The sequence below is a fragment of the Urtica dioica genome, chromosome 3 (assembly GCF_054948205.1).
Source record: "Urtica dioica subsp. dioica isolate 48M chromosome 3, U.dioica_male_clone48M_v1_H2, whole genome shotgun sequence".
In the NCBI taxonomy this organism is placed as follows: Eukaryota; Viridiplantae; Streptophyta; class Magnoliopsida; order Rosales; family Urticaceae; genus Urtica; species Urtica dioica.
Genome location: NC_142758.1, coordinates 46,675,329 through 46,688,470, shown reverse-complemented (window position 1 = coordinate 46,688,470; position 13,142 = coordinate 46,675,329). Strand labels below are relative to the sequence as shown.

The 13,142-nt window shown below is 36.7% G+C and overlaps 1 protein-coding gene and 1 pseudogene across 1 annotated transcript; one reads left to right on the top strand and one right to left on the bottom strand.

Annotated features, from left to right (window-relative positions):
- The first annotated feature begins 351 nt into the window (after positions 1–351).
- Positions 352–4,786, top strand: LOC149403195 (glycosyl hydrolase 5 family protein-like). The gene is made up of 4 exons (XM_089609224.1): positions 352–824; positions 1,645–1,892; positions 3,148–3,671; positions 4,233–4,786. Exons 1-4 carry the CDS (start codon positions 420–422, stop codon positions 4,766–4,768), a joined length of 1,713 nt encoding a protein of 570 aa, XP_089465350.1. The 5' UTR covers positions 352–419; the 3' UTR covers positions 4,769–4,786.
- Positions 4,787–9,787: 5,001 nt separating this feature from the next.
- Positions 9,788–11,987, bottom strand: LOC149403194 (cytochrome P450 86B1 pseudogene; annotated as a pseudogene).
- Between the last annotated feature and the right edge of the window lie 1,155 nt (positions 11,988–13,142).

The following is a 13,142-nucleotide window of genomic DNA, read 5'->3' as shown; positions in this document are numbered from 1 at the left end:
TCCACAAACTGCACGATTATTAGTAATAAAATAAATGGCTTGCATTCAGTGATTCAATCCATTCTTGTAACCTTATTTGGTGACACTACGTCTACGTGTGACCTTACACTAAAACTTTAGATCATATATAGCAACGCATAAATAAACAGATATTTGTTTATGTATACGAGCTAGATTAGTATATATATAGTTTTTAATATTTTTTGCTCAGGCCTTTACTAGGAATTTTTTTCATTATTTATTTAGCATGTTCTTTTTTTTAGAAAAGGGTTTATTTAGCTGCTTGTGAGTGACACCTTATTTTCGATATATCATATTAAACAGATATATAATTTTTTTTCTTAAACCGAGCCAAACTGGTATATATATTACAGGGCAGACCTGCGTAAGAGTAAAAAGAAGCGAATAAAATAAACACAATGGGAAGAAGAACATTAATAACATCCTTTCTCTTTCTCTCTCCACTCTCTCTCCTCCTCGTCGCCACCGCCGCGTCGGCGGCGCTGTCGACGGAGTCGCGGTGGATCGTCGACGAGTCAGGGCGGCGCGTGAAGCTCACGTGCGTGAGCTGGGTGGCTCACCTCGAGCCGGTGGTGGCGGAGGGGCTCAGCAAGCAGCCTCTGGACGCGGTGGCGCGTCGAGTTGCGTCGCTCGGTTTCAACTGCGTCAGGCTGACGTGGCCAATCGAGCTCGCCGTGAACGACACGCTCGCGTCCACCACCGTACGACAGTCGTTTCAGAGGCTCCGTCTCCGAGAGACTATCGCCGGGTTTGAGACTCACAATCCCGATATCATTGACCGTACTCTAATCGAAGCCTACAAGGTATTATTAAAGAAAATAAAATAGTTTTATCTTATTTTATTTGATTGTTGTTGTTTTTTTTTCAATCAGAATTTGATTGTAGTAATTTGTTGGCCTTGTTTGGTTTGTCACGCGACACACGGTCAAGTTTTACTTTTTCATTCATTTCCCAAGAGTAAATAGTTGGACATTTTAATATAGTTGAAGGTTAATCGAAAAATTTAGCTGCGGATTAATTATAATTGTAATAAAAAAAATCATTTTTTTTTGTTAAAAAAAAATATATATATATATATATATATATATATATTTATTTTTGGTGTTTTAACACTTCAAAGAAAATAAGGTTTCAATTAACCTCAATAAAATTTAAGGTAAGAGTTGATTTAGCTTAATTAATCTCTCATGACTAGGCCAAATTATTAATATTTTATTGTTGATAATTGGTAAAAAGAACAAAAAAATCAGTTTTTTTAAAGCTGAGGAGTGAGGACTATTGGAAATGCTCTTGTGCCCATAAATGAATTAAATTGATTGCTTGCTGCTACAAGTTTTGATGCATTTTGAGATAAGGACAAGGACTCTCTCTTGACAACATTATGGATGAGATTATTATTATAATAACAAGTTGAAATACTTGTGCAAAAAAACCATATTAAAAAAATTAAAAAGATTCTTTGTGATATTATATTCATCACGTGTCACACATAACTTTCAAGTTCCAATACTTCCGTCTAGTTTAACTTTTCTAACCGTTAATTATATCTCTTGGCTATTGATTTCGTAGCTCTCAAGTTAAGTTAATTTTTTGCTTAATTTTTTTTTTTTTGTTTTGTCTAAGGCGGTGGTGACAAGCCTTGGCAACAACAATGTGATGGTGATAATTGACAATCACATCTCGAAGCCTGGGTGGTGTTGCAGCAACTTTGACGGCAACGGTTTTTTCGGCGACAAGTTCTTCAACCCTGCCACGTGGGTCAACGGGTTGACCAGGATGGCCACGCTGTTCAAAGGCGTGAGCAACGTCGTTGGAATGAGCTTGAGGAACGAGCTCCGTGGTCCCAAGCAGAACATCAACGATTGGTACAAGTATGTTTCACTTACCTCAGACACTACTGAAACAAGACTAATAAATGAATAAATATCTACTAATTAATTTACACATTCATACTTTAAGTTTAATTAGAAGTCTAACACACAACACACACACATATGAAATAATACCTTCACTTTTTCTACCAAGTAATAATTTCATTACTTTTTAATTGTGTATAATAATGTCCGAACACTACAAATTTATGCAAAATGATACCCTTAAAAAAATGCATCACTATACTAACTTTTCAAGTCGATGTAATGTTTACACAGTCCTTCTATTTTACTATGTAAGAATAGTACTATATTTTGACAAAGTTCCTAATTTGACTTTAATCTACTCAATTGGTAAGATTTTCAAAATATGGTATAAATTTGCAAATTTTAAAGATTAAAGGTATAAATTTGCACAACTAAAGAGTTCGCACATTTTCTGTGTGTGTATTTTTTTTTTTTTTTTGAAAAGATTCCCACAAGTTTTTTTTTTTTTTTTTTGTTATTTGTTTTTAAATAAGATTCCCATAAGTCAAAATGTTAATAATAGTAATACACAATTATAAAAATTGAGGTATTATTTTTCAGCAGAATGGAAACCGATGGTGTTATTTAGGAATTTACGCCAAGTTAAAATAGTAAGATTCTCATAAGTTTTTATTTTTTTTTCTTTTTCTTTTTTTGCTCGGAGGATTCTCATATAGTTGTGTTAAGTACATATGAGCTTGTCAAAAAAAAAAAAGTTCTTAGTACCGGAGTCAGATTTGTAATCAGAAGGGGGTGCTTTTAATAAATAAATAAAATTATTCTAAACTTTATTCTAAGCGTGTGAGAAAAAAAAATAATTATTTTCGATAAAATCATATCATTTTGGCGAAACTAAAAGTAAAATGTTAAAAAAAAAATGGTCCAGTGGCTATCTAGTCATATGAAACGTTAGAAATTTTGAAATAGCCAACGTTTCGTTAATTTTTTGTAAATAGCTACGTAAATCTATTTACGCTATCAAAATAATAAAAAAAAACACACGTAAATCTATTTACGCTATCAAAATAATAAAAAACGCAGAATAAATTTCTAATAAATATGACTATTTACGAAATATTTACAATAATTTTTTGTTATTTACGAAAAATTTACAAAACGTTGGTTAAAACGTAAACGCTTACGTTTATGTTTTTGAAAAAAAAAAATAGGATATAAATTTTAATTTCCAAAAGTCCTTAGCTAGCTAGCTCGGTTCGCTCTTGTTCAGGTACATGCAAAAAGGAGCCGAGGCGGTCCATTCTGCGAACCCGGACGTACTCGTTATCCTCTCCGGGCTCAACTTCGACACGGACTTATCGTTCCTCTCAAACCACGGCCCCGTGAACCTCACGTTCCCGGGGAAACTCGTCTTCGAGGTTCACTGGTACAGCTTCTCCGACGGCGACGCCTGGGAGACCGGGAACCACAACCAAGTCTGCGGAGCCGTGACCGGCAACGTGAAGCGGAGAGCCGGGTTCTTGCTCGACAAAGGGTTTCCCTTGATGGTCACCGAGTTCGGGGTTGACCAGAGCGGTGCGAGCGTGAACGACAATCGCTACATTGACTGCTTCATGGCTTTGGCTGCTGAGCTGGACTTGGATTGGTCTCTGTGGACCCTCGTTGGGAGTTATTATTTGAGGGAAGGTGTTGTTGGAATGAATGAGTTCTATGGTTTGGTCGACTCGGATTGGGTTGGCCTTAGAAACTCTAGCTTGCTTGAGAAGTTATCTGCTTTGCAATACCCACTACAAGGTATAAATATATATATGCTTTTTTTTTTTTTTTTTTAAGAAGAAGAAATTGATTATTAAACGGTTCTATTTTACAGAAATACCAACGACCAATGAGAATTTGGACAAAAGTTTAATATCACTTTCTTTTTTTTTTTTGCCGGTTTTTCATGCGAATTCTGCTTTAATCGGAAATTTTCATAGGATTTCACCGAAATTTTGATGATTTTTTTTACAGCGAAATAAGTTAAATTTCTTTAAACGAGCAGCGGCGGAGCCAAGATTTGAAGTCAGGAGGGAAAAATTGAATAAAAAAAATTATTCTAAATTTTGCAAGGGTGTGTAAGAAAAACATTTATTTATGGGAACATATTCGAAAAAAATTACATAATTTAGGCTAAAACTGTATAATTGATAAACATAAGGGTTAATTTTTAAAAGCTGGTCCTTAGCTAGTTCCCGCCAGTGCTTGGCCGTATTATATGACAAGCAATTTTTCGGCAAAATCTCCAAATTTTGTTAGTCTCATCTTTCAAGGCATGTTGAACACAATGATTTAGTTTTTATTTTATTTTATCTTCAGGGCCGGGAATATCCGAAACCAAACCTCACAAGATAATATTCCACCCGTCCACGGGCCTATGCGTTCTGCGAGCCACACCGTTCGATCCTCTGACGCTAGGCCCGTGCCCGAGATCAGACGGATGGTATTACTCGCCCCAGAAGACACTAACAATCAAAGGCACGTACTTTTGCCTAAAGGCCGACGGGGTCGGAAAACGGGCCCGGCTCGGCATAATGTGCTCCGAAGCCGATTCCAAGTGGGACCCGCTCTCGGATTCGAAGCTACACCTCGCGTCCGCGGCCGAGGAGGACGGCTCGGCCGTGTGCTTGGACGTGGACCCGAACGGCACCGTCGTGACTAACCCGTGCAAGTGCTTGAGGAGAGACCGATCGTGCGACCCGTCTAGCCAGTGGTTCAAGCTCGTCGACAGTGTGAGGAGGCCGAGGCTAGATTCGTCCACCATGGAAACCGGGTCGGTTTTGGAAAATCCTATGACGGATTTCGAAAGAAATTCGAGGGTCACGGATAAAGATGGCATGATTGGCAGTAAGTGAAAGCCATTGATAATTGGATAATAATATAAAAAAGAAATTTAGAAAAATGCTCGTAGCATTGCTAGGGAAAGAAAACTAGGAATTCAGTTCATGAACTGTTAAGCTAAGGCTTATTTTGGTTACTAAATTATTTATTGAAGCAAAATGGTACTCAAATGATTAATTACATGCACAACATCATAGTCTTTTTTTTTTGGATAATCGGTTATAATGGGATTTCAAAACTGATTTTCAAACTAGATATTGGTTTTTAAAATACGGTTAACCGAAAAATTTGGATCACCGAATTTCAATTTTGGATCAATTCGATCCGATTTTGGTCCAAAAATTTGAAAACCAAAAATTCGGTTTCAGTTTTTAAAACGGGCCAAAACCGAACTGAAATCGGCCATAATTCAAACTTAAACAGCTTGTTAATTATTATATATGAAACAAATTAATCGGAGTACATACCTACCCCAAGTGCACTAAATGAAAATTAAACAAAATTTCAATTGGGTATCATCTTTAGAAGTTCTAATGAAATACCATTTAGGCAAAGGAATACGGATTAGACTTGTACTAAAATAAAAAAGAGGCTAAATTATTTTGCAGGTCCAATTGGAGTATCAAGAACAAGAACACACAAGATAATCTTCCATCCACCAACGAATCAATGCATTGTTCGACACAACGCGAACGATCCGATCAAGCTAGGCTCGTGCTCGATGTCGGACCGCTGGTACTACTCCTCGGCCCAAAAGACGCTGACAATCAAAGGCACGTATTTCTGCTTGCAAGCCGACTCGGTCAATAAGCGCGCGTGGCTCGGGATCAGATGCACCGAAGCCGATTCGAAGTGGGACGTAATAGCCTCGGGTCCCAAGTCGCGCCTCGCTGGCACGACCAAGGACGGTTCGAGCGTTTGCCTCGACGTGGGACCCGACAACGTTGTCATGACAAGCCTTTGTGAACGATCCAGCGATAAGCCTAGCGAGTGGTTTGAGCTCGTGGATGCCGTGGGAATTCGGGGCGGGGGTTCTGAAACGGAGTCCTTGGCTAGCTTTTGATTGCGTTGATTGATGATTTAAAAAAAGGATTAGTGGAATGTAAATGTTTATGTGTGTGTTCTTAAGGTAACTTTCATTAATGTGAAGAAACAAGAAACGAAGTGGTAAATACGAACTATGAACTTTATTTGGTGCTAAAAATAACTAGAGCCTGAAATCAGAATGAACTCTAAAGATGGCTCAACATCAGAATCGGTCATGACTCTGATAGCATATTAGTAGTGCGAGTCTTCCTCACATCTAAAAACTAGCTCAAGAGTTGAGAATTTGATAAATATTTATAAGAAGCACGTCACAAAGATATTAAATCGATATTTGCCATAACTGTAGTAATAAAATCTGGTAGTTGCCAATACTTAAGCGTCTTCAAACAGTTTCTAGTCTATAAAAAACTGAAAATATAATTCAGTTAAAACATTTTGACACTCGCAAACAGTCATCCGCAGTGTTTTTCTGAACATTAGTAAAACTCTCGAGTGAATTTTTTGTGCTATGATCATCTTAAGTTTTTGCAAATACGCGTCAAGCATAAATCATATATAAAGTAACATGCAAAAGAAAATATTCATGAATATTTATCACATATACAAATCTAAGCACGGTTTCTATTATTTGTTTCGAAATATTGAAATACCGGGGAATCGGGATAAAATCGGTCAGTATACCAAAAAAAAAAAAAACTCTGAAAAATTGGTCACGTCGTCCAATTGTTTAATAAAAAATATTGCAACATTGACTAAAATAAAGTTATATGTGGCTTTATTGGTTATAATTTTGTTCTCAATATATTTTCATTTAGCTCCCAATCCCATAGCTAGATTACGTAATGGGACTCACCATTTTGAAATCATGATAGCTACGAAACAGTCTATATTCATAGATATATTTGCTATCATTGATCATTAGAGACGAGCCTTAATATTGTTTTGAAATACTCAAGGTTTATGACATCGGCGTACCGATACTCATATTTTATGAGTATACCATTTATTGTAAAAATTTATCGTGGGTTTTTCGAAAAAAAAAATCGGTAGATTTTTCATAATAAAATATATAAAAAATAAGTTTTCATAATTTTTATTTTTTATTTAAATTTGTTTTATTTATATTTTAATTTAGAATTGGGATAAACTCCGATTTTCTATATTTCAAGATTTTATACGTTTCGCTATAGAATATGATGATAAAAAGTATACGGTGCGGTAATTCACCGATTACCCGTATTTCAAACCTTGGAATTACTACGTTACTAATTTTGCACGAGGAACAGATTCATAATGGCTATAGTGGAGGAAGAAATGTTGTCAATAAAATTAGGTGGTCCATTCCAAAGACTAGATCTATGTTGTCACATTAAAATAAGAGCCAGAAACTGGTTATATATTATTATATGTTGGACTTATTCAGTACCAGAACTTGATGATTATTAATTTGATACTCCGATGTTTTCAGCAATTCCTCTTCACTAATCAATATTTATAGTAATTAACATTAAATAACAGGACAAGATTAAATACAAGGCAGTTGAAAATTTTGAAATGTTAATAGGTTTAGACTTTAGACCAACTATTTTCGTATTACGTGTGTAAGGCCTTCTTATTTCTACGAGAGAGTTTAGACTATCTAAAATTATATATATATATATGAATGCTATATGTATAAATAGAGATGATATTGACATGCAACTATGCTATATAGAGCTTCATTATTTGCGAGCATATATATGACACCTTTCGACCTTTTATCTGTAATTATTTTATGTAGTCGATACTATCTCAACTTCTTTTTCTCTAGTACATATGGCCTAATTAATTTGTTACCATATTTATCAATACATTCAGCTTGATATCATTGATTCAAACCACTCCTCAAACTCCACTCATGGATAATAATGCACCGTAGTAATTATAATGACTCTTAGGAAAGTTGCATATTTTGTGCATACACAACCATGTATATATTTCTAGATCATTTATCACAAAAATATGACTGGTAATCTAATTATAGACGTATTATTTCCGCACATGAATTAGTGAACACTTAAATGCTTTATATATATTTTAGGAAATTAATAAATTATTAGCCTCTCAGATCTAGTCACTGCATATTTAATTATATATGCAGTATTTGTATGTCTATATATGTAGTTTCTTTATAATACAAGCGGTACAACCACAATGGTTGTATTTGGCATAACTTTGCTTTTAAACAAAGTGATTTTAAAATAGTTGTACGAAAAAATTGTTGTTTTAAAAAACAGATGGGTGTTTGGTAAACTATTGTAAAATAGCTGTAGTTGTTAACAAAAGCTGATTTAATGTTTGGTAAAATATATATTAATATTTATATGTAATAATTATTTATATAAAATGTAATTAATAATAATAAGATATTTTTTGGTATATAAAAAATATATCAAAGTGGGTGTCTATAGATTGTAAAAAAATAAATTATAAATTTTGGTGACTTAAAAAAAATATTTGATAAAAGCATATTAAGATAATTAGAATTAAAAGTTAGTGTAAGAGAAAAAAAATTAAAAGAGAGAAACTACAAACCAAAAACTAAAGCTAGGTACAAAAGCTTCAAATTGTAGTTTTTAGTTTTTTAGTTAAAATATTCAAAAACACTTTTTAGTTTTTAGAAAAAACAATTTTACCAAACACTTAAATATGATTTAACTTTTAGAAGAAAAAAAACTAAAATCAAGTTTAATAAATTAAGCCAAACATAGCCAATATCTAACAATATACTTCGATGACATGATTCTTTAATTTTTCAGTTTAGAATGATCTCTTGAGAATTTCTTGCAATTATCTTGAAAACATTGATGATAAAAATTCGTTAAAATTATTTTCCCCGCGAGAACTAGTACTTATACCGAGCAGAACAAGAAGAAATAACCAAAATCCAGGCTGTATTATCTTTACCATGGATGACTTTAAGTATTAAGAAATTTTTAGAAAATAAAAGATAGCTAGCGTTGATAAGAAAAGAAATTAATGATCAAGACTCACTACTACAAATGTTAGATTCCACAGCGGATATTCCACAACGAAACGCTGTCCCGTTGTGAAATTTTAAAAAAATTAAGTTTTATACAACGGGATGGCGACCCGTTGTTGAATCTCGCCGCGGCCAAGGCATCCTCTCGCCGCGGCGAACTGTTTCCACAACGGTACGAAAAGAAAAGAAAAGAAATTACTAGATAGCTAGCGCTGATAAGAAAAGAAATTAATGATCAAGGTATTAGGCACAAAACTACACGGCCCTTCTTCAATTTTTAGCTTTTACATTTTTTACTAGGTTTTATTTATTTTACCCTAAAAATTTACGAATAGTTTTTTTTTTCCCGCATATTAGCTATGTAGTTTAGATTCTCGACTTCCTCTTTGGTCGTCCCTGTTGCAAGTACATTTGATTGTAAATGTCTCATGCTTCTTCCGTAATTTTTCTTTTTATATAGTGCTTGATTCTTAAGACTCAGCAGTTATATCTTGATAACCGTCGCACACGTATTGGGGCGTGAATTTGGTGTAATAATAGCTTTCTTGGCGGCAGTGATGGTAATTTAGATAGATATGAGCTCACATTTAAGTATTTGTTGGAGAAGTGTAAATTTTGTTTTTGTAATTCAATTATGCTGGGTTGTCTTTGGCCCTACTTTATGAACCTAATATATTTCTCTTCGTTGGATCCTCGATCGAACTCTCTGTACATCAAGTTGACACTAGCTGGTCAGCTCAAATCATTTAAGTTGCATGAGAAATTAAACAAGATTTTATTTTTTAGCAAATAGTTGTCCAAGAATTAATTTCATCATTAAATTTCATATAATTTTTATTTTTATATTTTATTGTACGAGTATTCTGCTTATATTTCTTACTGTAAAATATTGATAAAAAAATATAATAAAAATTGATCAGATTTTGTTACGTAACTTATCCATAACCTATAAATGTGACAGACATATATACTTATCCAGAATTAATGGATGACTCTCAAACTGACGCAAGCTTTAATCCCCCAAATTACGCGCAGACAGTTACAACGTTCAACAATAATATGACGCACTAAAACATAAGGAAAAATAAAGAATAAACATTTAATACTCACGTGGTCAAATTTTATTCATACGTATAGATTACCACCGTACCGCTTATACTATGCACACACGCACACATGCATATAATTAATAACCAGTGGAAATTCTCAGTCAACTATTCGTTTCGTTGACCTAGGGCTGAAAGTCACAAAGAGACCATTCTTCATGTAAAGCGTGGTCGTGACTTTAGGAACGATCTTCTGTCCCTCCAAAACCCTAACCTCGTACCTCGCCAACACGGACGCCGCCAAAATCTTCATCTGCGTGTACGCGAACGTCTTTCCGAGGCAGAGCCTCGGACCGGCGTTGAACACCGCGTAGCTGAACGGACTCTCGCCGGAGATCTTCCCGGTCTCGCCGTCGATCCACCGCTCCGGCCGAAACTCCCGGCTATCCTTCCCCCAGATCGACTCGGCTCTTCCCATGGCGAACATGCAGTAGATGACCCTAGCTCCTTTCCTCACCGCCGTTCCGTCCGGGAAAATCTCGTCCTCCGCCGCCTCTTTCATGTCCACCGGCACCGGCGGGAATAGCCGGAGAGCCTCCGTCAAGGAAGCTTCTAGATACGTCATGTTCTTCACGTCCTCTCCCGCGAAGGCAGCAGCGTCGGACGAGATCGACGGCAGAGCCTCAGCACTGCTGTCGATCTCGTCCAGAACTCTGCGCTTCACGCGGGGATTCTCGTGGAGGAGCCAGAAGAACCACGCGAGCCCGACCGAGCTCGTGTCGCGTCCCGCGAGGATGAAGCTTATCGCGAAATCGCTGAGAAACTCGTCCGAGAGCCTCTCTCTCCCCTCCATCTCCATCAGCCGCGAGAGCAAGTCCGATCGTCCATCGTCGAGCTTGACTTTTGTCGAATAGTACTCTCTCCTTCTTTCCTTGACCACCTTGTCCGCGAAGCCACGGACGAACCGGGCGGATTTCGAGAGCCGATGCTCAAACCCTAATCCTAGCCGTCGCATAGTCTTCCAAACGAAAGGCGCGACGAGGAAGCGACGCAGAGTCATCTCCGTCGCTTCCTCGAAGGCCTTCGCGAACGGAACCTCGCGAAGATCGGAGTTCAGACAGCCCGGGTCGACCCCGAGAGCGGTGGAGCAGATATTGTCGAACGTGAACCGCAATAGAAGGTCCTGAAGATCCACCGGCTCGCCTGAGCCGGAGAATTTCTCGATCACGACCAAGAGCTTGTCCCGAACCAAACTCCGCATGGACTCGGCCGAGAATCGGACGAACCGCGCCGAGTGCATCTCCACCGCGGCGAGGCGTCTCTGGCCCCGCCACTTGTCGCCGTCGGCGTTGAAGATTCCGTCTCCGAGGAGGTCGCGGAATCTCTCCCGGTAGTACGGGCCTTTCGGGAAATTGGCGGTCTTGGTCTTGAGGATGTACTCGACGTTGAGCGGGTCCGCGGTAAGGATTCCGTGGGCCTCCGTGCGGAGCCCCAATCCTCTGTAGGCGAACGTACCGCCGGCGGCGGTGAGCTCCGCCGTGGCCCAATCGTAGAGGCGGCCCATGTTGGCGGCAAGGACTGGGATCAAGCCCAAGACCGGCCACATCATCGGGCCCTTTTTGGTCATTTTCTCTCGGAGCGAGACGAATATGAAAAGCCCTAGCGTCGCCAGTGCCACGTCGGAGACGTGGATGTGAAGGAACATGAAGACTAAGGCGTTGGTGATGAAATCAGCCATGGTGTTTGGTGTGTGTTGATTGAAGAACTGAAGTGAAGTGATTCATAGTGTATATTATATAGCGAGTGATATACGGTGGTGGAGATGAACATTGGTAGATAAGACATAAATGAATAAGCTGAATTGGGAATTAAAGTGTTGGAATTGTGGAATTAGCTTATACGGAGAGGAATTAATGTTTTGGGACGTTATAGGAAAGAAAAAAGGTGGATTCTTGGTGGCGGGTGAAACTGGACGAATGTGAAGAAAACGACACTAATATTCGCGTTACTCTAGGTTAAAATATATCTTCTCACTCGGTTTTCTCTTGTTTTTTTTTTCCCTATATTATTTTACTCTCTTTGCTCAATATACGGATATTAATAGGTTCGTAAGTTGGAACACCAATACCTGAATTTAATGCGAGAAGGAAGGAAAATGGATGAAGAAGGAAATAAGAAAGGAGTTCATGTATGGAAATATGCAATGTAATGAATGTGGTGAAAATTTGTCCAGGCCTATTTTCCAGGCTGTTTTTTTTTTAAACTTTATTTATTTAAAAGCTAATATATTGGCTATCAATATCATGGCTTAGTCGGACTGGTTTAATGTGTTCAGTCCTTCCATCTGCAATTTCTGCGGTAAAAAACGGCGTTCAAGTCTGACCAGAAAATGGAATTTATTTGAGTAGCTTGTTGTTAGAGTAGACTCACAGGCTTTTACTCACTAATTGCAACTTCCAACTTATTAATTACTTATGAGACCATTAGGTATTGTAGCAAACGGAAAAAAAAAGAAAAAAAAATTGTGCATCAATATTTATGTTATGAAGAAGAAAAAGGAAGAAGTAAAGAAAATAAATTACTTCGAAAACACCCAAAGTAAAACGTGTGCATACGTGACTAGTAAGAGTCACTCTCTTTATTGTTATTATTATATGTTTTGGCTATAGTACTAAAAACTTATGGATATTGTATGAAGCATGTAAATTGCCCTTGAAGCAAAAAATACAAAGAGTAGCATAAATTACATATTGAAAAATAAGATTTTCATGTAGACTCACTATAGTTTCAAAATTCAAAAATAACCTCAATAACCAAAACTATACCTATTTTTAAAATTGGACGAAAACATTATTGACTTCTCATTTGTCTATTTCTTACATCAGTTATTGCTCTCAATCTCTTTCATCTATTTCATTTTATCGCTTTCACTTTCTAAGTCCAATTATTAGCACAATCAAAAATCATATTTTCAAACAAAAAATGATTTTTTGGAGTATGTTTTCTTTAAGTTTTTGAATGATTTTGATGTATATACTGAAGACTATTGAACAACACATAGAATTCATCGAAAACTATTTGATTTTTTCATATATAATCCATATTTTCCGCTTAAATTAATTTTTTAATGACAAGTTATGATGACTTTCATTGTGTTCCTCAATAATCTAAAACGTGTGTTTAAAATCTTCCTGAAAACAAGAAAAAATATTTTGAACGTATTCAAACTCAAGCATTTATTTCATAGCATATTTTGAATGTTGTTTTTATCTT

What these genes read in the sequence shown, in the direction of transcription:
- LOC149403195 (XM_089609224.1), top strand. Translation starts at nt 420, where the DNA reads ATGGGAAGAAGAACATTAATAACATCCTTTCTCTTTCTCTCTCCACTC. An exon ending in CTCTAATCGAAGCCTACAAG is followed by an intron (nt 825 to 1,644) that starts GTATTATTAAAG and finishes GTTTTGTCTAAG; the next exon opens with GCGGTGGTGACAAGCCTTGG. An exon ending in TTTGCAATACCCACTACAAG is followed by an intron (nt 3,672 to 4,232) that starts GTATAAATATAT and finishes TTTTATCTTCAG; the next exon opens with GGCCGGGAATATCCGAAACC.